Source organism: Primulina tabacum, chromosome 5 (assembly GCF_025594145.1).
Source record: "Primulina tabacum isolate GXHZ01 chromosome 5, ASM2559414v2, whole genome shotgun sequence".
Taxonomy (NCBI): Eukaryota; Viridiplantae; Streptophyta; class Magnoliopsida; order Lamiales; family Gesneriaceae; genus Primulina; species Primulina tabacum.
The window spans coordinates 36,533,168-36,560,573 of record NC_134554.1 but is presented as its reverse complement, the minus strand read 5'-3'; the positions used below and the strand labels follow the sequence as shown (position 1 = coordinate 36,560,573).

At 35.6% G+C, this 27,406-nt stretch overlaps 2 protein-coding genes across 12 annotated transcripts in view; both read left to right on the top strand.

The window, feature by feature from the left end:
* The window catches only part of LOC142547513 (protein THALLO), a 41,689-nt gene extending 27,826 nt beyond the window's left edge, over positions 1-13,863 (top strand). The window contains exons 1-17 of one of the 3 annotated variants that reach the window (XM_075655858.1): positions 510-667; positions 780-916; positions 1,066-1,157; positions 1,631-1,700; positions 2,317-2,456; positions 3,232-3,378; positions 3,471-3,610; positions 4,314-4,401; positions 5,614-5,793; positions 6,404-6,577; positions 7,351-7,428; positions 7,580-7,713; positions 7,842-7,983; positions 12,654-12,907; positions 13,191-13,254; positions 13,340-13,408; positions 13,523-13,863. In XM_075655858.1, the coding sequence (XP_075511973.1) occupies positions 802-916; positions 1,066-1,157; positions 1,631-1,700; positions 2,317-2,456; positions 3,232-3,378; positions 3,471-3,610; positions 4,314-4,401; positions 5,614-5,793; positions 6,404-6,577; positions 7,351-7,428; positions 7,580-7,713; positions 7,842-7,983; positions 12,654-12,907; positions 13,191-13,254; positions 13,340-13,408; positions 13,523-13,654 (2,019 nt within the window). In that variant the 5' untranslated portion in view covers positions 510-667; positions 780-801 and the 3' untranslated portion in view covers positions 13,655-13,863. Of the gene's footprint in view, positions 1-509; positions 672-779; positions 917-1,065; positions 1,158-1,630; positions 1,701-2,316; positions 2,457-3,231; positions 3,379-3,470; positions 3,611-4,313; positions 4,402-5,613; positions 5,794-6,403; positions 6,578-7,350; positions 7,429-7,579; positions 7,714-7,841; positions 7,984-12,653; positions 12,908-13,190; positions 13,255-13,339; positions 13,409-13,522 lie in introns of those variants that run through there. The other 2 variants (XM_075655860.1, XM_075655859.1) reach the window with 2 other exon arrangements.
* LOC142547512 (SUPPRESSOR OF ABI3-5) overlaps positions 1-25,707 on the top strand; it is a 30,597-nt gene extending 4,890 nt beyond the window's left edge. Inside the window, exons 1-17 of one of the 9 annotated variants that reach the window (XM_075655852.1) lie at positions 14,898-15,040; positions 16,314-16,443; positions 16,632-16,672; positions 16,965-17,177; positions 17,291-17,744; positions 17,829-17,900; positions 18,016-18,108; positions 18,190-18,269; positions 18,931-19,084; positions 19,333-19,417; positions 19,498-19,589; positions 19,672-19,740; positions 20,765-20,944; positions 21,297-21,483; positions 23,452-24,399; positions 24,699-24,889; positions 25,218-25,707. In XM_075655852.1, coding sequence (XP_075511967.1) covers positions 16,396-16,443; positions 16,632-16,672; positions 16,965-17,177; positions 17,291-17,744; positions 17,829-17,900; positions 18,016-18,108; positions 18,190-18,269; positions 18,931-19,084; positions 19,333-19,417; positions 19,498-19,589; positions 19,672-19,740; positions 20,765-20,944; positions 21,297-21,483; positions 23,452-24,399; positions 24,699-24,889; positions 25,218-25,397 — 3,087 coding nt within the window. In that variant the 5' untranslated portion in view covers positions 14,898-15,040; positions 16,314-16,395 and the 3' untranslated portion in view covers positions 25,398-25,707. Of the gene's footprint in view, positions 1-14,897; positions 15,041-16,091; positions 16,444-16,631; positions 16,673-16,964; positions 17,178-17,290; positions 17,745-17,828; positions 17,901-18,015; positions 18,109-18,189; positions 18,270-18,930; positions 19,085-19,332; positions 19,418-19,497; positions 19,590-19,671; positions 19,741-20,764; positions 20,945-21,296; positions 21,484-23,451; positions 24,400-24,698; positions 24,890-25,217 lie in introns of those variants that run through there. The other 8 variants (XM_075655857.1, XM_075655856.1, XM_075655854.1 and 5 more) reach the window with 8 other exon arrangements.
* The last annotated feature ends 1,699 nt before the right edge of the window (positions 25,708-27,406 follow it).

The window sequence follows — 27,406 nt, the reverse complement described above, 5'->3', positions numbered from 1 at the left end:
ATCTTATTTGGGGCATCATGAAAAACCATTACTTTTTATGCTAAGAATATTACTTTTTATTGTGAATAAGATTGACATGTCTCACAGATAAAGATTTATAAAATCGTCTAACAAGAGATCTACTCTTATAGAATAAACAAGGATAGTAGAAAGAAATTATACTTGACTTGATATTTGACCAATTAAAATTTTGAATACTTTTTTATTTTCGTAAAGTTTTTAAAACTGAAGTTAAAAAATTATTTCGTTTTTTTAAAGTCTATAAAAATATATTAATTTTAGAATATCATTAGATTTTGATTGAATATTTATATATTTTTGTAATTTATAAAAGTGCTTAAAAATCGTTTAATTTTTCCATATTAAATACAACCCTTAAAAATAGTTAGATTAGCCATTTTTGTACGAAAATTGGTGAAACTTTTTTTAAAAGGTTTTTTTGATATTTTTTATTGATAGAAAATAATTAGGTTTGCCTAATTTTTATTGGGACCGAATATATGTAATATATATATAATAACATAGAAAATGGGCTAACGCCCATGCGCTACCTTTTCTTCCCTCCACAAGGCAGCGTCTACGAGTTCTCCCCACTTCTGGAAAGCGGCGGCGCGGAGGCAGTACGGCGGCATCAGCAGCAGGATAAACTAACCTTGTCTTTTTCTATGTATGTACATTTCTGCTTGGCTGACTATATCTTTTCCGGGGCTGTTTATAGTGTTTCTTGATCACACTGTAATTTACTCAAAGGAATTTGTTTGTTTTTCGATCTCTTATAGTTGATCAACGAGACTGTTAATCATGGGTAGAAAAGGAGGGAAGTACAAAAGGAAGGAAAGTAGTGGTCCGACGAAGAAAAAGGCGATTCCCTTCAATTCGGATGACGAAGACATGATGAATGATGAAATTGATGCCTGTACGTGTTTATATTTACCGTTTATATAGAATTCCGTAGAAACTGTACGGATAGATTATTGATAGCCGTGTTTCTTTACTCTTAATTGTGTGTTTTGTTGTATTTTTGTTTCTTTCGGGTTGTTGTTACTGGTTTGTGTTTTTATCTAGTTCATAAGCAGAGAGATGTTGTGCCATTGCGGTTAGATGAGGATATGGAAGAATCTGACGAAGAGGGCGAGCAATCCGTGTTTGGTATCGAGGTTTGTTTTATTTAATTTAGTCTTATCTAATCGGTGTAAAGATTTGGTCTTTTTGAACGTTTTGGTATTTGTTTTGAACTTTTTGGAATTTGTTTGATTCATTCATTCTGTGTTTACTAATCGTTTTCTCTGTGCATGTTTTTACTCGCTCTCTTCGTGTTTTGTGGTGGTTTTTTTAACTACACAGAGTTAGAAAGAATAAATAACGAGGGATTATTTTTATTTTTCATTTGATTGAGCTATTTATTGTCTAGTTAAGCAGTAATGGTGAGCTATTTTTGTGTGCTTTTTCTTGGAGATTGCATTCCAAATTTGTATTTTTGTTATCTTCTTTTTCTGTTGACTTCTGTTTCTTTTCTTGTTCTTTTAATGTACTTTGAATTTAATTTAGATCATGGTGAAAGAAAGGTCTGAAAATTTATCCTATTTCTTATAAAAATCTTGTTCATCTTCTTTTTAACCATTTTGAGTAGGCTGAAGAAGACGATGAAGAGGAAGATGCTGAGATTGATGATCCCCCACCTAAGGGTTTTGAGGCAAAATGTAAGAGTGTTAGCTCTTCTTGCTGTGAATTCAAATGTGCTGGATATGGCTTTAATGTTATATGTAGTAAAAAGTGTGGGTTTCTTTCCTCTGGAGTTTCAGAATAACTGGAGCATATTTTTCTCTGTCTGAAACTTATTTATTAGATCTTAGAAATGGTTTTTCTTATATCAAGTTCAGATTTTGTAACTTTTCGATTTTCTCAGGTGGTAGTGTTTTTTATTCTTGGATGGTGTCGGGTTTTGTTCTTATATCAAGTTCAGATTTTGTAACTTTTCGATGTATTCTTGGATGGTGTCGGGTTTTGTTTATGACATACATTATAGTCTTCAGGACCGATACTGCAGTCAACTGGATTCATGAGTCATGAGGTGATTTCTAGAGTTGGTTTCACTTTTTGTGCTGAACTTATTTGTCTACTTGACACTTGTAGGTATGCGATGACAGTTATTATTGTTAGAACTTTTTTTTAATCTAGAGGAGTAGATGCTTTGTTCTTTGTTTTTTCCTGGGTCATCCTCATAGTCGGGTATCCCTCGATTGGGCTATTTTTTTGTTTCCCTGATTCTTCATATATTAAATTTGTTGTATTAATTTCTATAGTTGATATGTATAGTGCAGAGGACTCAAAAGTACATGATGGCTGAGTTTGGCGGAGTTGAAGATGAAATTTTTGATGATGCCCACGAGGAGGAACATGAAAATGTTGTTTGGGGCGGTACTAAATACAAATATGGTGCTGATGTGGTCAATGAGGTAGTTTCCAAACAGTTCCGTTCTTTAATTTACAATTTACATAACCTATAGGCTGATTGATTGTCATCTATTGCTATGTTGAACTTTTAGTTATGCAGTTACCTCCAAGGATTACTATAATTTAAATACACGATTTTAGTTGATGTACTGTGAGTTATTTGTTATTTTTTATACATGGTGACAATTCTGGTTGTATAAGAAATTCATTATCAGTTTTCTCGTTGGGAATCCAAGTAGGAATCATTATTCCTTTCTATACTATTTGTATAAACTTAATCATCTTGAGGATGCCCTCTTATTGTCCTTACATTACAATAAACCTTTCTTCTCAGATTATCTTTTGTTTCTCATAATTTCATATAAAATTTTCTATTGTAAATTTTAATGAGGTAAATGCTAAATTAAAAGGTGCAATCTATCCCTCAAGACATTGGACCCTCATTCTTTTTCAATTAGAGCGGTTATGGTTCATGGACTTGGTGCTTGTTGTCCTGCTTGTTTATGACCAGCTAGTTTCAATTCCTTGATAATGGTGATCCCCGACCATAAAATTTCTTTTTCTTCTCGGGGCTGACACGATAATAAGTGGCAAACTATGCTGAGAACTTATAAGCTATATCTGGTTATCGAGTATGTTTGATTGAAAGCAGTGCAAAGCATCAATGTGTATACCTGTCAACTTGAAGTTATACATTGGGAATTTTTTTTAGAAATAGATTTGCTTTGTATTTTATTTGGTGTGTGTTTTGACATATCTAATGCTTTGTGATATAAGCCATTATCAAGCGATGATGAGGACGCAGCTGAGGAGGAGGCAGAGGTGTTGAAATTGCAGAGTGAGAAAGCAAAAGCTCTGTCGATGGAGGATTATGGTCTTGGAGATAATGGTCAGGATGTAGCTGGTGTGGAGCCCACATTGGAGGTGAAATATATGCTTTAGATTGCGTCGATGTATATCCATTACTAGTCGTGGAAATATCATATTATTGATTGCATCATCTCCCCCTATTTCAGGAAATTTTTGACCAAGGGAAACCTGCCTCAAGACCTTCTTTTGACGAAGTAACCAAGAATGAAATGGGTTTGATGTATGAGGTTGTAAAGAAAGACCTAAATTCTTTAACGAAGGAAGAACAAATGGATGTTGTGTACAGGTCAGCACGATTTCACTCTATCTTACCTTCTTTATTTTTTATCACCATGTTAACTTAGAAGATGTGAATGAAGTCATTGAGTTGCTACAAGGTTTTATTGACTCTTATGTACGAATTTTTCTAAACTTTTTTACGCAAATTTATTTCAGTTAATTTATATAAAATTTATTCAATAACTTAGAATCTTTTTATATGTAATAAATTTATTCATTGAATTTTAAAATTTAATAGGTTCGATACTTGTGTGAATGTGAATTTAACAAAATAGAAGTAAAATTGAAAAAAATTGTTCACAGCAACTTAAGTTTTACAAGTATAGTACATTCAAAATTATTGTTACTTATATTTTATTTCATCATATTTATATTTTATTTGTGCTGGAAAAACACAATTATTCTCCTCGCAAGTTGGAATAAGAGCCCCGTTGATCAAAATTTGAACTTTAATGATAATAGATTGAATTATTTTGCTTAAATAAAGAATATAATTTAAATTATAAATTTTCAAAATTTGAATATTGTCAAAAAAAGATTCTCTGATATATTTAGTAAATTTGTAACCCCTGTTATTTCAAAAGTTCCCATAATTCTTGTTAGAATTATTTGTGGCACTTTCTATGAAAATCTAGCAATTTTACTTGCAGCCTGCCTTTCTTTTCTTATGATGCCTTACTAACTTGGTTACTTGTTTAATTGTTTTACAGCTCTGCTCCTGAACTAATTGGACTTTTGTCAGAACTTAATGGTGCCCTTAAACAACTTGAAAACAAAATTAACCCTCTGGTTAACAAGGTATGCTTGTTTATATATGATCAAACTCATTTTCATTTGGATTAAACTATCTGATTGTACTGGTACAGTTTATCAATGAGATTTTGAAAAAACATGACATCAACCATCTAAAGTTGTATTATCTTACGGAGCGTTTGCGAAAGATTATGCTTTTAAAGAAACGATTAAATTTATAGATTGTTCAGAACTTAGAAAAAATTGTAAGTGGGTTCTTTGAAAATTAAAGTGAAGCTGAAATTTTTTAAGGTTGAGTGATTGGTAAATAAGTTATTATAATACTAGTTTTTAATAAAATACCAAAAGTATCCTTTTTGAAGTGTTTGCAAAAGATAGAGTTTGATGGTATATTTTAAAGGGTAATTCTGACTAGACAAAAATATTGGGGGTTAGAGTGTTGACAAATTTTCATTTATTTACCAAAATACTATAATCATTTTTTAAGAATCAGAATTAGCGTGGGCTAGACTTCTGGGTTTGGATTAAAATATGTAGAAGCAGAAGAAAAATTTTGGGGTTAAGAACCACAAAAATTGATTTTCTAAGTGAAAAGTGAAAAATCTTTCTTTTATTGGTTGCAAACACTTCCTAAGCTTTTGTTGTTGAGAAAGCATTCCGGTTACACCATGAAATTATTATTTATTTTAGAGGATATTCTAATCTTGAAATTATCTTTTCTTTGAAACTATTTGTGAATCATGGAGTCTCAATGTATAATGATTGCAATGTACACTCGTTCAAAGCTTCTGTCCTTCATTATTCAAAAAAAGAAACCGTTGCAGGAAAAAGTAACTGCATTTCAACCAGCTGATGATCAGAGAAAATGAAAAGGATATAGATGAAGTGAATTGTAGGGTGAGAGTCACTCAAAACGAATAGAGATGTGCTTGTTAACTACAAGAAGAATTTGGAATCAGCAGCTCTATTTAATGTTACATTATGCCAAACGAATATGTTATCTTATCAATGACTCCTCACTGAAAATGGTCTTAGTGTCTGTGTCAATATTTTAGCTTCTTCCCTTCATCAGGACCATTGCTTTTCTGTGTCTTGGTAACAGATGCTGGATTGTTAAATGACACCGTTTTTTAAATTTTATTCCGTACCCAAGAAAATCAATATGCAGCAAATATTACCTACTCGATTATTATAAAAGTAAAAGGTAAATTTTTTTTCTGTAATCTTATTCACTATGTTTGTTCATTGATTATTTAGATCAGAGAACAAGAGAGTGCAAAGAAGGGTGTGATGCATTATATTGAGGTGAAGCAGCTTCTGTTGCAGTCTTTCTGTCAGGCTATAACCTTCTATCTTCTTCTCAAGACTGAAGGGCTACCAGTCCGTGATCATCCAGTTGTTTCCCGTCTTGTGGAGATCAAGAGTTTATTGGACAAGGTTTTTATATCTTCTAAGATTGGCTTAATTTGTGTATTATTTGGCGTTTATTATGCAAGATAGTATGAAGAAGATTCGACTCTATTGGATTTTAAATCTTCTTTATGTTTTTCTTGGTGTTAAATTTTCTCTTTGCTTGTATTTTACCTTTCTCTTGGGAATATGTACCATCATATCGCAAATATATGTGATATGAGTAATTAACTACAGGTTTCATTTGACGACTTACCGTTTCTTTTGCTGGCTTTTTCATTGCGACATGTTTCCTGGTCTAAAAATGTATTATATTACTTGGCAAGGATCTTTCGTATTTCTATTCATGTTTTGTTGGGAATTCATTTAAATATTGGAGATGCACATAAGATTTTCTCATATTGTAATAATTCTAGTTTCAAGAAAATGAAGGTTTGGAATGGTTAGCCGGAGCTGGGCTTTTAATTTTATTCGTCTGAGGACAAATTTTTTTAGCATTAGTGTGAAACTTTTTATGCTTTCGGAAAGATGTTTGGTCCATTATGTCATTTTCGAAATTCTTGCAGTGCTTCTGGTTGTCTCCTGATACCACGAGTTGAGAGTGACGGAATTTTTATCGTTTCTTCTTTGGTGGCAGATGAAAGAATTGGATGAGAATCTTCCATTTGATGTGGAGGACATTGTGAGCGAACATGTGAACCATGCAGCTGCATTGAATTTGGCTGAAGAGACGGGGGCTGCACATGCTGATTCTTTCAACAAAGCAGTGATCGCCTCCACAATGTCTTCCTTCAAACACGCAATAGTTGAGGTAGGCCCCCATTTAAAGTATCTTCTGTTACTTAGTTGTCACATATATTAAAATTCATCCATTGGGTTTGAGGGGTTTGTCAGAATCGTCCGTAAAGTTTATTTTGTTGCTGGAGTCAATTGGCCAACTTTTCAATTTTAAAAAACTTATTTGGCTAAAGAACCAAATAAATACCTTATGTTGGCTTGATGAGAATAGGTTACTTGATATCTAATATTCTTTTAACATTTTGTTTCAGCTTCAATTGTGTCAAAATATTAATATTATCCCTATGTTTTAAATATCTGGGAGATAGGAAGAAAAAAACGGAATGTAGGAATTTAATAGCTCGTCCATGAAGTGTACAACAGCGCAAATGTAAACAGGATCTTTGTTATGTTTTGCTAGGTACTCCTGTAGAAACCCTTATTTTTTATTGTTATTATAATTTTGTTCCTATGGATGACAGTAAACCGAGACCCATGTTATAGTTATAGGACAAAACTAGACATTAATAAAACAATCTCATTTTACTGAAGGCGTAATGAATTAGATTTTCCCTGTGGCATATTATATATTATTACGAATTTAAATTCTACAAAATTCTCTCTTGAGCACCGCATTTTAATAAGATGGTGCCTTTCCTTCCATTTTGCGCCTAGACTCTACAATATCCAGGCGACTTAGGACTCCTCTATCTTATAAAAGCTATTGTGCAAGTGCACAATGTTTGTGGAACTCTTGTCTGAAATCTGTATTTTTTTTCCTTTTCTTTGGTTGGTATTAAATTGTAGCTTGATGAAAAACCCGAGCTAGCCGAGTTGAATATCACAAGAAGTTCAAAGAATATTGAATCGCGACAGAAGCTCCAAGTGAGTTTGTGAATATCTGCTCTAGTATCTTTGCTATTTGTTTGCTATTGACCACAAAGCTGTTGCAGTGGCTATGTTATAACTGTGTTATTACTTGTATCATATCTGAATTCATTTGCTTGACATTCTTGACATAATTAAGTTGTTGCAGGATATACAAGTTGGAGCGGAGAGTCTGGAAATGTTAAAAGTAAGGGCTGCTCTTGAGGAAAGATTGAAGCAGAAAGGTGTTTTGAGTTCTCCAAAGAATGTTAGGAGGACAGAACATCTGGAACCGGTGAATGGGTATCTTTCGTTAATCGTTATCATTGCAGAGTCGCAGACAATATATTATTTCATTTGTTCTCTGTACTAGCTTATGCCGTCTTCAAGTACTCCTTTAAGTGAATATGAGCAAAATTTGTGTGTATTAGGAAACTTGAGACATTGAACGATTTTGATGACGAGGCCAGAGAGCTAGACTGGCGTGCTTATGGTAAGAGTAACAGGGATGAGAATAAATCAAGTTTGAGTAAACTTTCCCAGCAGCAGTATCTTCGGCCAAATAAACGCAAGGTTTGAAGTCGAACTGATTTGTTTCTACTTATTGTGCCAAAATAATGATTTTCGTTTTGATATTTACAGTTATAACCTTTAGTCCTTGCGAACATTACCCCCATTCTACCACCAACTTTGACTAAACGTCCATTCTTGTATATCAAATCTCTTATTGACCGCACTTTGGCCCGGAAAACAAATTAAAATTTAATTAAATTAATCCAACTTCTTTATAAATAATTTATTTTCTTAGTTGTATTTTATTTATTAGTGATTTTTAAACGAGTAAATTTTTAAGTAATTTGGATAAGATCCAATTAATATACTACTATATACTTTTATACATGCATATATATGATGATCTTATAAACTTTATCTTTTGTAGCAAAATGAAAATTGAATGACCATTATACGCAATACGTTTATTGCTTTATTACATAAGCGAGAGTAATTTAGTAAAAACATATTAGATTCTGACCAGATGAGTTGTTTGGTATAAAATTTGGTGTTATTTTCTTTTGATATAGAAATTTTAGTCACAGTTTTCTGGATATGAAATTTTTAAGAAAGAGTTTTTGGGGTTTTTAGAAAAACTATCATTCAGTAACGTTGTGTGTATTGGACCTAACTGAAAAGCTTCTATTTGTTCCTTTCAAACCCTGCAAGATATTTTGTGACTAAACCTGTTTTAATTGTAAAAGATCAGGGACTGAAATTGTCAAGTCCAATGACTTAGGGAATAATAATTATTAATGATGAAATCATCATCCTTGAAAAGTTTTTGCAGGCTAAAATCATCTCCCATGTTATTATTATCATTGCAGAGAAAGTTAATTTAACCACTGGAAAAATGGGATAGTAGTAAATTGTAACACTGATAGCAAATAAGGAATGGAACTGTGTGAGTGATGCAAGGTCCTCTGTGAATGAGTAAATAGGAAAAAAAGCATCTAATAACCAGACTCAGTCAACTTGAATTTTCAGCCATAAAAGTGGTGTAAATATTAACTTTTCAAAATTTCTAGAACAATGGACAAACCATGAATGGCTGCAGAATGAACCATGAACTGTCCAAAAATTGTTACTGCATTAGATTGACCTGTTCATTTTTATGATCCAACTTGAGGAATTTACTTGTTACTGGAAATAAGCAATAGCAAAGTAGCTATGCTCCTAACATAAAAATTGGTGTATATTTTGTTCAATTCCCCATTTCTGTTCTCATAGAACATTCATGTTGTAGTTATTTATTAAATAAAATATTCTACTTGTTATTTGAATGCACCATCTAATTTGTATTTGTTAGGGAACAAATATGAAACAGAACAAAGCAAACAGAATTTAGTAGATGGAAGAGGAATAACAGCTGGAAATATAACATATATTGGTGGAAATTAACAAGAAAAACACAGAGCAAGCTCTGTAACAAGCAGAAACTCCCTAGCTCTCGCTAGTCACTTTCAAACAGAAAATAATCAGAAAACGTGAATGCTAACTAACTCCTCTCCTCTCTCCTTATATTTCCCCCCATGCGTTTCTTTTCTCACCCTTCTAGAACATACATTTCTTATAATGGGCTTATCATTATTTTTATGACCCATTTGATTTATAGCCCTTTCTTTACAGCCCTGTCAATACCCTCCTCCCCAAACAGCCTTGTCCTCGAGGCAGAAAGTCGGAAGTTGAGTGATCATGGTGTCTGCATCCTCCCAAGTTGCTTCCTCCCCGCTTTTGCCCTTCCACTTCACCAGGACCCGCTGCACTTGCTCGCTTGTCTTCTTCTTGTATCTTCTTGTCACAATTTGTTCAGGCTCATAGTCAATGGCCAGATCAACCAACTCAATCGCCTCGTTCTGCTCACCCTTCTTAGCTGCCTTTAAACATGATACATGGAACACCAGATGCACCTAGAACCAGTGGGTAATTCCAATTTATATGCTACTTCTCCACCTTGCAAATAATTCTAAACAGCCCATAATAACGTGCAACCAGCTTCTGGTAGGCTCCTTTACATACAGATTGCTGCCTCTGGGGATGGAGCTTCACATAAACCCAGTCATTTACCTGAACAACGCCTCTCTACGACAGACGTTGGCCTGTTTAACCACTCGCTGTTGTGCCCTGTTCAAATTGTATTTTAACCGACGAATAAACTCGTCCCTGTCACTCAAGTCTTGTGCAACAACTGCCACAATGGACTCACCTGGCAGAAACTGAACAATCGTCGGGGGCTTCCTCCCATACACGGCCTCGAACGGAGTCATTCCGGCGGCTGATTGATATGAAGTATTACACCAATATTTGGACCAATGAAGCGATTGTGCCCAGCTATGAGGCTATTCCCCTGCAAAGCAACGCAATTAAGTTTCTGAGCACCAGTTTAATACTTAGGTTTGTCCATCCGTTTCTGGGTGGTAGGCATAGCTCATCTTGAGTTTAGTGCCCTCCAATTGAAAGAATTCGGTCCAAAAATGTCTCATAAACAGAGGGTCTTTGTCACTTACTATAGATTGAGGCACCCCGTGAAGACGAACCACTTCCTTGGTGAACAATTCAGCCACTGCTCTCGCAGTAAATGGATGCTTCAAGAAAATAAAATGTCCATGCTTAGTGTACCTATCCACTACAACCATAATAACATTAAACCCTCTAGATTTTGGTAATCGAAAGGCTCCTGAATGGCCTCCAATCGGCGTGACGTGGAATTCTTCCACGATTTTCTTTACCCACTTAGATCCATCTGTTATTACTATGAGGCCACGGTGGAATATTCGTCCTTTAATAAACATATATGGTGATGGTTCATCTGAATTCTGTTGGATCTGCTTAATGATTCACCCCAAGGTTGCATCTTCGCTTACTGACCACTACACTTCTTCCCAATCCAAGCACACCGGTAAGGAGATACTGCTCAACTCTGCCCCTCAACCCTTCGTGACAGCGCATCGGCAGCTCCATTCGAAATTCCTGGTTTAAACTTGATCTCAAATTCATAACCCAACAACTTTGCCAACCAGTGTTAATGTGGTGTAGTGATGCGCTACTGCAATAAGCTTCTTATTGACTTATGGTCTGTCAAGACAATGAATTTCTTACGCAGCCGGTGATGCCTCCAATGCTGGATTCCCCACACTAATGCCGTCAACTCTTTTCGTAGGTGGATTTAGCCAAAGCTTGTTCAGCCAAGGCCTTGCTATAAAAAGGCAATGGGTCGATCCTCTTGAGATAGTACCGCCCTACTCCTTGTCCCGACGCATCGCAATCTATCACAAATGTCATATTGAAGTCCGGCATCCTCAAAACAGGTGCTGAGCTGAGTACGTTCTTGAGCTCTTCGAATGCCTCCCATGGTTCTACACTCCATTTACAACTTTTTTTTCAGCAACTTCGTCATGGTTTAGCGTTATTACCGTAATTCCTTGTAAACTTACGGTAATAACCGGTCAACCACAAAAAACCCCGAATCTCCTTGATGATGCGAGGTTGGGGCCACGTTTTTATGCTTTCGATCTTCTTAGGGTCCACACTTACTACCCGACCCGAAATTACATGCCCCGATAGTCAATCTCTGCCAACCCAAATTGGCATTTCTTTCTGTTCAACATCTGATTGTTTTGCTGCAGGGCCTCAAGGACTGTTTGAAGATGATTGACATGTTCGTCCCAACTTTTACTGTAAATCAAAATATTGTCAAAGAAAACTAGCACAAATTGCCTTAAGAAAGGTCGTAATACCTCGTTCATCGTGGCTTGAAAGGTGGCTGGAGCGTTCTTTAAGCCATTAAGGGCATTACTAGAAACTCACAATGCCCGACATGCGTTCTAAACGCCATCTTCGACACATCATCTGCCAACTCTCTGATTTGATGAAAGCCGGACTGCAAATCCAGCTTAGAAAATAGTTCTGCCCCAGGCAGTTTATCTAGCAATTTATCTATCACCGGAATTGGATGCTTGTCCGGAACTGTAATCTCATTAAGTGCCCTGTAATCAACACAGAATCCCCAGCTGCCGTCTTTCTTCTTGTCTAGAATAACCGGGCTAGAGTAGGGACTGTTTCTAGGCTGAATTACTCCAGCCTTCAGCATTTATGATACCATTCTTTCCATCTCGTTCTTCTGGCTATGGGCGTATCGACAGGGCCGCACCAATACTGGACCACAACCATCAATGATCATTCTCCCTAATCGGTGGCAGCCCTCTAGGCTCCTCAAACACCCCTTCGAACTCATCCAACAGCTTCCTTAATGCCAAGTTCCTCTCCCCTTCCTGAGTTACACTTCACCGTGGGAAACATCCATAGCCCAAATAGCTCCCCAAATTCCACATCCGATGATTTGATGATGGATTTCAAGGATACAACCGTTCTGTTAAGTGTAGGATCACCTTGCAACAACACTTCCTTAGAATTCTGCACAAAACTCATCTGCATCTTGTCCTAATTCTCTGACATTTCCCAGTGTTCTTAACCATCTGACTCCTGATGTCTAGTCCACTCCTCCAAGATCGAACAAATACCAATCGACGCTCACCTGACATACTCCTAAATCCACTGTCGTGCCCTTGCATACACCTTGGCAAGAGATTCTGCACCCACCACCCAAATACACCCTAGAAAGCCCCAGGCAAGCACATCTTTGTTTTCCTTCCCAACTTGATGTATGACTATATCAAATTTTCTTTTGGCAGGTTATTTCTGGTGATGATGACATACCGAAACGAGATGATATTGGAGAAAGGAGAAGAAAGCATGAGCTGCGAGTTCTGGCTGGAGCTGGAGTTACATCTGTTGATAATCACGAAGATGCGACTGATAATTTTTCCAGTGATGGAGTTTCTGAGGCCAATGGGGAGAGTGATCCAGATCCAGATTTGGAATATTACAAACAAGTGGAACAACAGCATGCTGCAAAGCTTGCTGCTAAATCTAACAAGTATTCCAGGTAATTTATGATGCGAGGAGGTATTGTTCATTCGGCTTGATAATAAGTGCAGGTAAAAAATGTGGAAGTAAAGGTTTGTCATTTTTGTGATGCTATCCATAACCAGAATCAAGTACATTAAAATCAAATGCAACACTATAATTGATTTACCTTAGCAATAGAAAGGGATTTTAGTTTGTCTTCTGATATATGCAGTGCATAGTGAGTCATTATATGGAAGAATGCCTTCTAATATCATCTGGCCTCCTAAATTATATATTCTGACCAACCATAACCTCAACAGGACCCCTGAAGTTTCATCTTTACCTGACGATACTGTTGATGGCAAACGGATCATCACACGTCAGGTGCGGAAAATTTTGTTCCTGCTGAATGAAACTATTTTCAATTTTTGCCTGTTTTTGAAATTTATTTCGCTCCATTTTTGTCTAGATGGAGAAAAATAGGGGATTAACTCGTGCTCGTAAGAAGTTGATTAAAAACCCCAGAAAGAAATACAAGGTATCATTTTCTTGAAGCCATTAGATGTCTGAGCGTTTGATTAAATATGGTGTATGGTAAGAGTTTCAAGACTAAACATCTCTTAGACTAAACATCTCTTTTCCCATCTCTCAGGTGAAGCACCGGAAGGCAGAGATACGCAGAAAGGGGCAAGTACGGGAGGTCAGAAAGCCGACAGGTTCTTACGGTGGGGAAGCAACTGGTATCAATGCTGGGATCAGCCGCAGTATCAGATTCAAAAGCTAATTTTGCAGTAAGGTTACATGAAACTAGCAAATCAAACTGTGACAGAAGGTCGTTTCCCTTTGTGCAACTTTTTTGCTCAATTTCTCGTAATGGAGTCTGCTAATATTTATATTTTCAGCATATTACCTCAATCTAGTGTCAGTAGATGAGACAAATTATTGTATGCAATTTTGACGCAAGTTTTTCCATAATTTGTTATTTCTTTCTCCTGTTTATGTATTAAAACATATTTCTGCTGTTTCAAAATTGGAAGATATCTTTCTTGCAGTTAGTTCATCAATTGTAAACAATTCGACAACTTTTTTGTTCAGTTGGCCTCGCTTCTACCATCTATCTAACACTACTGTAGAATAAGAAGCTCTATCTCAAAACTATCACTTTGATCAATGTTAAAAGTTATGAAAGCAAACCAAAATCAAAGATGTAAAAAAAAACATAGTGTTTTAGTCCAATTAACACTGATATGCAAGAAGCATGCTTTTTAATGATTAGTGAGATCAAATTAGGAGTAGAACTGAGACAATATTTGGATGTGTTTTTGGTGTTTACAAAAAATGCCTGCTGCAAATTCATTTTCTAATGTTTAATTGAAGATTATGATACTTATTAAATTCCATGAAAGAAAATATTTTATTGCAAATATTACATAATGTTGAAATAATACTTGATTATTTAATGTTTAAATTATGTGTTTGTTTTAAATTATGTGTTTGTATCATATTAGTTTTGACCAAGATGCAAATATCTGAATTTAAAATAAGGGTGAAAGTGAATACATAAATATTTAAATTCTCAAAATACTTGGATTTACAGTTAAAATTGTTAATCAGACACAATTATCGCACAACAACATTTGACCACAACGAATTCTTGTTGAATCCACAAGTAAGTGTTGCGAGCCAAAAAGGTTGTGCGAATGATATTTTCCTCTAGCATTATGACCACATTTATGGTATCACGACTATATGACATATTATAGACTCACTAAACATATAAATACTTATTTTTCAAAATGGATTTTTAACATATCAATATAATAATTATATAAAAAACAAACTCTAATATTTCCTGTTAAGAAATAAAACTAAATAAGCCCAAAGTTATTTTCTCACTTAATTAGTATGTGAAATTATCTAATTTATCAAAATTATTAATTGGATCGAGAAAATTTCACATATTTAATTATCTACTATTCTATGATATTTAAAATTCTATATAAGCCCAATTTTGCTTACACTGGTACGATATTAAATATCATTAAACGCCCAAGCCCACGAGAGCATTCATCCCTACTCGCGAAGTTCTGGCTTCATACCTGAAAACCCTAACCCCATTGATATCCACTGTCCTGTTCACGGCGTGACGGCGAGCTTGTCTTCGTCGGTGGTAAATCTCCGGCGTCTGTCTTTTTTCGACTGTGATGTCATGTTTTGTTTTCTATCGTATACTTCAACGCCTGACCGCGCATATTCGTGATGGATTTTATCATCCGAAAGTGATTTCTTGTTCGAAGCCGTGATTTTAGTTGCAAAGTTTTATTATTTTATGGATTTAGAATTTCCAAATCAAAGTTTATTTCTTTCCCTGTTTTGATTTGTCGCCTAATTGTTTGTTAATAATCTTTTTTGTTGAAACATGATAGAAATTTATGTTAGCTTGTTTCACGCAGTCCCGTATTGGATTCGGCTTCTTCTTTTCTATGTAGTACTTCACGAAATTAGTTACTATTTTTCATTATGATGGACCGTAACGCTGCATAATCTGTGAGGGACAGATGAATCTTGGCACTTATGCCGCAACCATTGTATATTTAAGCAGTGATGAAAAGTGGTCATTCTTTTTTCGTCGCTTTGATGGTGCTGGTTCGATTTTTTTTTTTTTTGTGTGTGGATAAAAAATTAGAACTTAACGTTTGTAGTGCTAGTTGGACAATTTACATGATTCATTCAAGCCTACCGCTCGTGACCGCTATGCTTTCCCTTTTTTTCCGACAATCGTACCATTTGTGACCGTTATGCTTATCTTTTTTCCCAATAATAATGTGTTCTATTGCTGCTAATGTCACTGCTGGTGTTTTTTTCTGCACGCTTGCTGTATGTTCGTTAGATGCAGTTTTTTGACAGTCGTGCAGTTTGAGACGGAATTCATTAAACTTCCTTAATTTCTATCTGGGATTCAAATCTGAAATGCCAACTTTATCTGATTTAGATACTTCTATACTTGTTTCTACTCTACCTTATCTATGCAATTGCTATCTATCGCTTTGCTTTTGCTAAGATTTGAATGTGTAACTAGTACTACACCCAGAAAGGTACGATTGTAATTTTTTATGATTTGTTAAGAGCGTTTACTTTTTCTCTACTTGTAACAGAGAAAGTTTTCTTGTAATTACACTAAAACTAACTGAACATTTATGCGGATTGTCGATTGAATGTAGTGCCTATCGTCGACAGGTGGAGATCATTTAACCACTCAATGAGCAGATGATGTTCCTGATTGTTGATTATTGCCTCTTTGACACCTTAGTTTATGTACTTTAAGAGAATTTTAGATGGATGATTTGGAGGTGTAATTATGAGGATGCCAATTAGAGGGAAGCCAGTTGATCAAAAGTTTTCGGTTGATAATTGCATAACTGCTATTTGTTCGTCGGTTACAGGAAAGATTCAATTCATCTTGCTTCTGCAACTTCTCAACAATTACCAGGATCTTTGTAGGAACGTTGACTGTCGTCAGAATCAATGGATCCTGGCCGCTATGGTCTGCAGCAAGGATGGGAACATAACAGCGTAATTGTGGTTTCCTTTTAATCACATGATATTTGAGAAATTAGGCACATGTGATTCTCCATATTTTTGCGGCATCTCATCCTTATTGAATATATGAGAGAAGCCATGGAACAGTGAGGATGTGGAATCGTCCCTGTCTTTAGCATGATTATTAATTGCTGATATAGCTTATCCTCTTGAATCCACAGGCCTTGGAGGGTTATGGTGCCGTTCACGATTCAAGTTTTCGGTGAGTGCAGTTTGATGCTTAGTAGTCAAGAGTGTAGTTTGTTTCTTGCAGTGAGATAGAATATTCTTGAAACACATACTCAACAGAATGCAGTTGAAGGTTGCTCTTGGATGGATTAAGAGCAAAGTAAATTTGAGGCGTTTATGTTTTCCTTTCGTTTTAAAACTCATTATGTTTATAACGTTAAGGTTTTCTAATAGCTGCAGTATTGAACTTTTCCTTGTTTCATCTGCTTGTTTCCTTCATTTCTTTCACCTTATTCTATTGTCCATCCTTGGTATTTTTTTTGCAGGGCTGGTGTATCATCATATGATGATCGGAGGTTTGTAGATGAAAGGTTCTCGAGGGACAATGCCTACCCGAGGGGATCCTTACACCGGGACATGTTGGAGAGGGATAGTTATCCTCCTCCGCATTCAACAGTTAATATGTGGCCACAAACGAGGAGAAGAAGCTACGAAGAAGAATATTCTATTGAGAAGGATTACAGACGACATGAGAAGCTGTATGTTGATTCATATCGATAAATGGTTTTTTTTTTTGTGACGCTGATAAACTATGACTAGATTGATCTATATGAAACACTATAACTTATAACTGTAACTGGACTATTGACAGTTCTTGTGATGATGGATTTGATAGGCCTGCTAGATACGGAGCGCGTGACCGCGATGACTATGCATATGATGATTATGACTATGATTATAGGTCTCGTGCTTCTCATCATGGCAGGGAGGATAGCCATGAAAGAAATTATGATTACGGACGTCAAAGTTATGATTCTGATTATGACAGAGATGATAGGAGAGAAGGCAACTGGAGAAGGCGTGAATCTCGAGATCGTGAGCGTGACAAAAGAGGTCCGAGTTGGGAAAGGGATGGAAGTCCGTATGGAAGGCATGAACATTCTCGATCTCGTTCTCATGGCCGGGATGATCGTGCTAGGTCAAGGTCTCCTCTAGGTAGAAATCATGGACGAAGTCATAGGGAGGACAGCTATGATGACAGCTGGCATGGGAGAGACCGACATAGAAATCACAATGATAGATATCATCATGACCAATACTCTGTTGTATGCTTCATTTATACGACAAGTTGCTTTAGTTATTTTCTTCTCTTGTTTGATAGATTGATCCGTTGTGCTGTCTCTTTATAGGCTCCCTCTGCTACTGTTGTTGCGAAGGGTCTTTCTCCGAAGACCACCGAAGAAGATTTATATCAGCTCCTTGTAATTACTTAACACATACAACTTTTCCTTTAATATTTCTATATGTGATTTGCTTACTTGATTTGCATCAATCTACCTGTTTCACATTCACGATCTTATTTCTTTAAAAAAACAGGCTGAATGGGGACCCCTACGACATGTTCGTGTCATTAAAGAGAGAAATTCTGGCATTTCTCGCGGGTTTGCTTTTATTGACTTTCCTTCCGTGGTATGGAAGTGCAAAACGTTCTGTTAATATGTTTGGTATTTGTTGAATGCTGTGAAATATGGAGCTTATTATGTTAAGCAGGATGCGGCTCAGGCGATGATGGATAGGCTTGGGGATGATGGTCTTCTCGTGGATGGTAGGAAGCTCTTCTTTGAATACAGGTACAAGGAACTCATTCCAATACTTTGTCTGTCCTCAGTCAGCTGACATTAATTTGGTGTAGCTGAATTTGTTGAAAAGGTAGCAAATTAATGAATTTGATGGAATACCGAGAACATTAAAATAAATGGAGAGTTCCGAAGTTACATGTTTGACCTTGAGTGTAGTCATGCAAAAGTTACATGTTTTAATTTATTTAAACAAGAAGTACTAGTTCACCACCAAGCAAAAGAGATGATTGGAAGAACTATGGTACTATATAAAGGAAACTGTTGGGAATTATAGGGAAAAAGTGAGCTCATAATTTCTTGATGCATAGAGATAAAATAAAATTGCTGTTTTTTGCGAGGGTCTTATTATAATATTTTCGAGTAAGGGTGATATCAGAATAGGGTGATATCAGAATATTTTACACTATGCTTTTGTATCCTGTATCTGCTTTTATCTTCTTCATTACTGCGATGTTCGAATTTTACAAGCTTGGATAATTGAACTATTTGCTTTCTTCTAAAGACTCTAAACTGCTAGATTGAACTGATTTGAAAAATTGCTGATTAGTTTCTTATATCTTAATAAATCGAATTCGGCACCGATTTAAGCTTGTTATTTATTACTGATGAAGCTCTGTCTACCGCTGCAACATAAATTTTACTTTCATTGCAGTAGCAAGCCAACTGGGATGGCTAGTGGATCTATTGGAGTAGATAGTGCACCAAGATCGGGTCATGGTAACCGTAGAAGTGTCTCAGTGCCATCTGATTGGATGTGCACCATATGTGGCTGCATCAATTTTGCTCGGCGAACATTCTGTTTTCAGGTTTAATTTCTCACCCCTAGTTCTGTAGTTTTCCACTTCGAGATTTGAGATTTCCCTGTTTTCGCTACTAGTGTTTTGAACTTTGTTTTGATTTGTGAATTTTCTTGCTCTCTCTGTCTTAGGGAAAAGTTTCCCTCTTAGCTAGTTTACCCCCCTCTGAAAAAGAAAAACCCTCTTCATATCTTTGTGCATGAGTGGTTATGTGTTAGCCATACAAAATATTGAACCCTCTGTTCATCACTTTTTAGTGTAATGAGCCTAGAACTGAAGATGCTCCTCCAGCTGACATGACATCATCAAATCCTGCTCCAATTGGCAAGAAAGGAGAAGCAGGTTGGTTTATGGTGCGTTAGCATTATTAATAAACATAACTTTTCTGCATTCAATAATTCTTAAATTGATATGCACTTTAGGTCCTACATATGTTCTTGTTGTTCGTGGGTTGGATGAAAATGCTGATGAGGAAATGTTGCGTTATGAATTTTCTAAACATGCTCCTATCAAGGTGCAATATTTTTCCTTTGTTGTGTGCTATTTTTTTAATCTGCCTTTCAGTTATATTTACAATAACATAATCAAAATTGCAGGATTTGCGGCTTGTTAGAGACAAATTCACACATGTCTCAAGAGGATTCGCTTTTGTGCATTTTTACTCGGTAAGTACAGAGTAATTTTAGTGCCTGTTCATGAATAACGGATTCCAATTGTGGTGCTAAAAGGATTAGAAGTAACGGCAAACGTCTCCTTCCAATTATATTTTTGTGTAATAGCCAGGTTTTTCACATTGGTGGTTTAGTATTTTTCGCAACAAAATGATTATATTGTGTTTTCGAATAGTCGACAAAAGAAATGTAATATTACAATTAATTCTGTGGAACTGAAAGAAACGTGCTTTAATAAAGTGATTGACAGGACCATTATATAGAATTTTGAGCGATGTTTCTGAATATTCTGTTGGTTGTGAAGGTAAATATGTGTTAACATATCAATATTCGGGTACTTAATTTCAAAACTTAATAAATGTTTGTGTTGTAAGGGCTGTATGAATATACTTGGCGAAGAGAGTACGCAAGAAGAGACCAACATAATTCCTTCTGTCATCTATTTGGATTTTGTTTACCCTTGAATATTAGGCGACCTTTTCATGAAACATGTGCAAATATTAAAGCCACTTGATGTTGAAAGTTGAAAGTAGCACAGGGTGTGAGACTTTTTAATTAATTGTCTAATGAATTCTGAAAAAATGGCTTGCAAAACTCAACGTATCATATAGTGTTTGTTCAATGTTACTCTGAAGGCATAAATATGTATGAAATTGATTCTGTGGATTGTGATCTAATTGTTGGTTTCTGATTCTTTGATGCCCTTTTTCCCCGTTTTGAGAGATTATCCGACTTCTGATAACTGCATAGGCCATCGGAAAGGGAATCTATTTACTATGAATTCCTCAGTGCACTTTTTTTTTCTGTTTATTTCTTCCCTCTAATCTCCAAAATAAGATGTTCGAAATGGGCGTAAGAGCTATTGTTCACTGTAATAGTTGGTTTTGTAGTCTCTCTTTTGTCCCTGGATTTCGTGAATGTTTTCATTCCCTTTGAAAGCTCATCTTTCTGATTATTCTTTTAATGAGGACTATTATTTATTATCAATAAATTTGTCTGTATGTCGACTTACCTTAAGGTTGAGGATGCTACTAAAGCACTTGATGCGACAAATGGCACTACTTTGGAGAAAAATGGTCAGATCCTTCGAGTTGCCTATGCCAAAAGTATAATTGGGCCTGGATCCGCAGCTTCAGGAGCTTCTCAGTCTAGCAGTCTCGCTGCTGCTGCAATTGAAGCGGCAACATTTGCCCAGCAGGTTTGCTATCCTCTTTTCTGCAGCACTTACAATTATCTCCATGTCAATCAGCTGTTTTTCTTCATGTCCTATTAGCATTCGTTTTGAAGATTTTCTCTTAAATGTTAGTGCTAAAGTATTGATACCCAGGAAATTAATTTATATCTTTGGTGAATAGGTTCCTTTTACTTGCATTAATAGTTGCTAAATGTATGTCTGTAACTTTCTCTCTCTCTCTTGTATGTCTTAGTTTATTTGTTCTCTCTCTCGCTCTATATATATATATATATATATATATAGAGACACACACACACACATTTGCTAACATAGTTCTGTTTCATTTGAGACACGTTTCTTCCTGCATATCTTGTAGTATGATGCAGTTGGTTGGGCGCCCAAAGAATATAATCCAGATGATAAACAATCATCTGGTGGTCAAGATCAAGGCGGTGTCTCAGGTCAAAATAATTCTGCCCCTCCACAATCTGGTTTTGTGTGGGATGAGGCCTCCGGCTATTACTTTGATGCTGCTTCTGGGTTCTACTATGATGGAAATACAGGTATGTTTTACAATTGTTTGCCGAATCACTAATATATCCCTTTGTGGAAGACATGAAAAGGTCTCTAGAATCACAAACCCCTGCCTTTGACCTACTTTAAAGATGCCGTGTCCATAAAAGCTATTATTTTCTTCAATCCCTTGAAAAAAAGAATTTTATTCATTGTATCTGGTGGACGCTTGAAATAAATCTGTTGTGCCGCCATTCATAATACATTAATCTAACTGTAAAGTGTACAGACATAATTATCGTTTTTTGTTTTAAATCTCGGAGCTTGGCCATTACTCCAAAATGGACGGCTTAACTAGAATCTTATTGCTTTGACAAATTTTAGTTCTGGTTGATAACTGTATCGGTTATAACTTTCAAAACAATTTAAACGATGTTTTTCTTTTGAAATTTAATGGTGGATAAAAAAAAGTGGGCTTGTAAGGTTGTGAGAGTAATTAAGTTTAATCAATTGAGATGATATGTCATAGGATTTAAAAAAAAAAATTTCTATGGAAAAAAAAAATAGGGATTTATTTTTATTTATGTAAATTATGCAACTTAAGATGTCTATATATGCTCGAGAATTTACAATTGAAGATAGACATATGATTCCATCTACGATCTCACATCTTTATTTCCTATGTTAAAGAATCAGAATTGAACTATTGGTTCTCATTTTTGGTGCCATTTTTTGGGAATCGAAACAGAAAAAGGTTTTGTGATGCAATTTGTTCGCATCCTTCAAACTAAACCATGGTATGGTCTAATGTTAGTTTGCCTTCATGTTTTTTATTCCATGATACTTTTTTGATGGGATCGTACAAATAAGAGTGGCGGGTTAGTTATAAGCTTTTAATAGTCGCTGATTGATGTATTGTATCATATGTTTTTTCAATTCCTGCCTAGTATTCGTGTCACTCATCCACACGTTCCTATCTATCTGAGAATCTGATGGATAAAAGTTTGTAGGGTAGGGTTCTATAATTTTCCCAGTGAAGAGTGTAAATGGCATTGATACCTGTTCTTGCAAAGTAAAATTGAGAATCCGATGGATAAAAGTTTGCAGGATAGGGTTCTATAATTTTCCCAGTGAAGAGTGTCGTGGTATTGATACCTATTCTTGCAAAGTGAAGTATTGACTTTCTTCCTTATGTATTATATACCTAAGATAGTGGAGCTTTTAAACTTTACTCTTATGATAAGGAAATCTTTCAACCGTACTAGAAAGTAAGGATGTCATGTATTTTAATAGTGGAAAGATTATATGATCTGGCCAATGAGGTGTGGCCTATGAATTTGTCCCTGTGATTTTCGTCCTGAATAAAATGCTGGATGATGGAATTCTGTTTATTTTGATGCCAAAAGCCTGTACTGCACAACACACAACACAACACAGAGAACTGGACCAGGCTCCACATATAACTCATGCATAGGTTATTTGATTGAAATTGTTGTCTTACATGTATTTTCCATATAGAGATGCAATTCATTACAATTAAAACTTTTTATTTTTTGGTGCTGGTTCTTGAGCCATACTTTTAGCAGTTTTTGTGAAGTGTTGGTTTACTGCTTTTTTTTTTTTTTTTTTGACAATTTTCTCTCATTGAGTCTTATCACTTCTTGAAATTCCTTGTTTTTGACCTGGTGTACATCATCATAATGCACATTGGATCGAGCAAACTGAAATGTTGCATGCGAAGGAAAATATTCTACTTTCTGCTGATTTATCATTCTTTTTGCATGACAGACAATTTGTCTAAGTTGATGATATAGTGTTATATTATGTTGATGTAGAATTCCTGTTGGAAAATATTTATGGAGAAAAATATTGTCTTCACTGAAATACTTTGGAACATGTATTATTTTCGACCATTTGAAATGCATGGGATATCATTTCCTCCTACATTTCCTAGATCTGGGGGTTGTTTCTTTTAAATGAAATGTAAGTAATTTGATTTTACATCATCTGCTCTATAGGTTTATATTACGACGGCAACAACGGTGCCTGGTATTCTTTTGACCACAAAACCCAGCAATATGTCCCTTGCACTAATCAGAGTGATGAAACAACTGAAAAGCAGATTGAAACTTCTAAGGCGTCTGATGGTTCCTCCAGTAGTCTGAAAGTTGTAATATCTGCCCCAGCAGCTACCATAACAGCAAATGAGAAATCTGCTTCATTACCCGACGCCGTTCAGGCGGCAGCAGCAGCAGCAATAGCTGCTGAGAAGAAAGAGAAGGAGAAGTTAAAAGAAATAAGACTAGCCTCCAAAAGTAGCATCTTGGCTAACAAGAAGAAGATGAATAATGTTTTAAGCATTTGGAAGCAAAGGAGTCACGAAGGACAAGCACCACGTGTGGCTCTTGATGACAATCAACTGTCAATTTCAGCTGAAGAAAAAGCTATCCCTGCATCATCAACAAAGAACAAGTTAAAAAATGAAGTGCTGACAGCAAAAGAAAATGCTATGGCTTCTTCAGGCTTTACAATGAGTGCCATGACACAATCTACAAACTTGGAATCTCAAGAAAAGGCAAGGTCTGTTACTACCAGTTCTGCAGGAACTTTAAAGGGTGTTATCAGAGGCTCAGGACTGAAGGTGGTCAAATCAGATACCCTTTATACAAGTTCAGCAGAAGTTCCTTCCACTTCTTCAATCAGTACATTTAGCGCTGGATCATCTTCAACAGTCACAGATATGTCCACAACAGTGGCTCCATTCAGAACAGATGCATCTGCCTTGGGTTCTTATGCACAGCCTGTTGCTAGTGGCAGTAAAAGAAGATTCTCAGAAATGCCGTCTTCTTCTGTTTTAAATAAAGAACAGCCACAAAATACTTACAGGGATCGTGCTGCTGAACGGAGAAATTTGTATAGTTCATCAGCTTTTGGAGACGACATTTCAACTGGGGTTGGAGATTCAAGTAAGTGGTCTTCAGTTTCTCTTAATGCCATGTTCTCTCTCTGTGATCAATAAAATTTTGTCGGTTCATTGTTGTATCTAGAGTTACTTGGGCATATTGCTCAGAAATTTGAAGGATCTAATTTTGCAATGGGGAATTGTTGGAATATCATGGTCTTAGCATCAACCTTTGACTATTGTACTTAAATAAAGATTTGAGAAGGATCTTATCCATTGGGTTCGATTGCTAGTTTTATTTATCTTCGGACTGTGTATTGACTTGTGAGAAAATTCATGTTCCTGTTATCGATGGGCTTCAAGATCGAGATTCAACATATAAAAGGGGCGTGGGCGTCATGGCTTCTATGCCTTTTCCCCCTGGTGTTGGAGGTGGACGTGTTACTGGAGATTTGGATAGTCAGAGCTATGATATTATCACAGCGGACAGGGCAATTGATGAGAACAATGTAGGCAACCGAATGCTACGGAACATGGGATGGCACGAAGGCTTGGTACCATTTCTCATCCCTATCTTGCACAACTTTCCTTTATTTTCCAAGAAGTTGAAAATTTTCTATTCCACCAATTAATTTTTGTCAACAAATTACCTCACACTGCCAACTCGATTGTTTTACTTTTTTTACCATCTCCCTTTCGTTTGTTACATCCAGTGGTGTATATTGTCCTACTTTGGAATAGTCCTCTTTAAATTTGGAAACCTCCGACTCGTCAGTATCATTGGTTATATAGTGGCCATCTTTTAATTTTTTACTCATCCTGATCCGACTTATGGGGTTGGAATTTTTGTGGTTTTTTTGTGTGTGTCAATCCCATGTTCAGGGACTGGGGAAAGATGGTAGTGGCATGGTAGAGCCTGTCCAAGCGCAAAACATGGAAACCAGAGCAGGTCTAGGTAGCCAACCAAAGAAAGTGGACCCAAACCTTGAGGTGCAGGCAGGAGATAGCTACAAAGCTGTTATTCAGAAGAAGGCCATTGCCCGGTTTCGAGAAATGTCATAAAATGACCGGATATTAAAACAGTAAGCATGTGTGCTGATCTTTGCAAATATAATTTTTCGTGATTGCTTTGTGTGCAGGTGCTATTTATAGAGCCCTGTCTGCACTAGTATTAGCTGAAGTCAATTAACCTGTTTATTTCTATCGGCAATTCTCATAGTGCTCATGATTGTAAACTGGGTGAGTTTCGTGTATGGTCATGACCTCGCAACTTGGTGGGTCTCTCTGCGTCCCATGTCTTGAGCCATTGTAGGATGGAGGACCCGATGAAGGAGCTTTTATTTTGTAAAAAAACGTGCGTTTCTTTTTTCTTGGATTGATTCAAATTCACTAGTAATGCTCAATTTCCTGATTTTACCATCCATAACTCGAAAACCAACCCATGACGAGTTATAGATCTGTAGTATTTCTGTACATCGCGGTGTCTTCTTTACCGTCTATGCTTTCGACTCTGTTTGACAAGTATTTTAAAAATGTTTTAGTGTGTTGCAATTGACAAAAACTTCAAGTGTGTGTATACAAGATTTCTGCAAAAGTTTTATAAAAATGTTTTTAAAAATTTGTTCTCTTGAGTATAATACTTTTTAAAGAATAGGAATAGAAGATGTGTTTTTTGATATTTTTAGAACTTTCAAAACTTTTTAATTGTGAAAGCGTTTTTATAAAACAGTTGTTGAGACTTTTAAAACTCCTTGTAAGGAACACTTTTATAAAAACATTATTATAAATAATTGTCTGAATGAAACTTTCATTTACACCATTTTTTTCAAATGACCATTCATATAAAGAATTCATTCCTAATAAAACTAGGACATGGATCTTCAACTCATTTTTATAGCACCATAGAATTATGTGGGTTGTTATTTTTATGGAAGGTTCACCTCATTTGTTGAGAATCCAAAATCGGGTTTTGTTCACGTCATACAAACTCTTGGTATCGATGGTTTTTATTGTTTTTTTCAACAAAAGTAATCATTTGTTGTGCACAGAATAAATTCTGGATTAATACAATAGTCTGCAAATCACGTTAGTGATGTAAATCACATTGCGTAGCCCTGTGTACAAGCTCGTCTGATAAGACGTTGATAGGGAGTTGTACCTACTCCACTGACATAAACACTAATTTGAGACGTTTCCAATTACATTTTCCGTTTGATGGACGGTGTATCACTGCAATTCTTTTCTTTCATCAAGTGTTTTGATTTTTTGTGTGACTAAAAACCACATGATTAACTTTATTTCTCACGAGATTTGTCATATTTACAAATAAATCCAATTACACTTAAATATTACATATATAATTCTTGAGGTTTATGAAAAGTAATAAATAAATCCAATAATTTTTAAAATTACGAACATCCACATTTTGTTATTCATCTTAAACACAAAAAATCTTGTGAGAGACGGTTTCACGGATCAATTTCGTGGGTCGAATCTCTTGTTTGGGTCATTCATGAAAAATTATTATTTTTTATGCTAAGAGTATTATTTTTTATTGTGAATATCGGTAGAGTTGATCCGTCTCACGATAAAAATTCGTGAGACCGTCTCACAAAAGACTTACTTCATCCTAAATCTTCATCCATCAAATTTGTATTTATCTTATATTTTAAGAGGTTAAATGTAAGATAAATACAACCATGGGAGATTCTATGTAATTTTAGAAGTTATTAGCTTTATCTATTATTTTTCACAAAACAACACAAGACTTGAAGTACTAAAATTATTATGACCCCAGTCCCCTATGTAAAAATTGAATTTTATTTAAAATACTCGATTAATTTGTTTTAACAAAATTTTCGTAACAATAATTGAAACTAAATAAAAATTAAAATCCAAATTAACAAAATAGTTCGGTTGATTATTATTTAACCAAATTTTTATGTGCCGCTAAATTTGGGTGCAAACCAATTTATCCGTCTTGAAAAAATATTTTATTTGTATTCGAAATTATCAAATTCGAGGTGATGAATATGTTCAAACTTTTTTCGAACCGAACTAGATCTCAAATT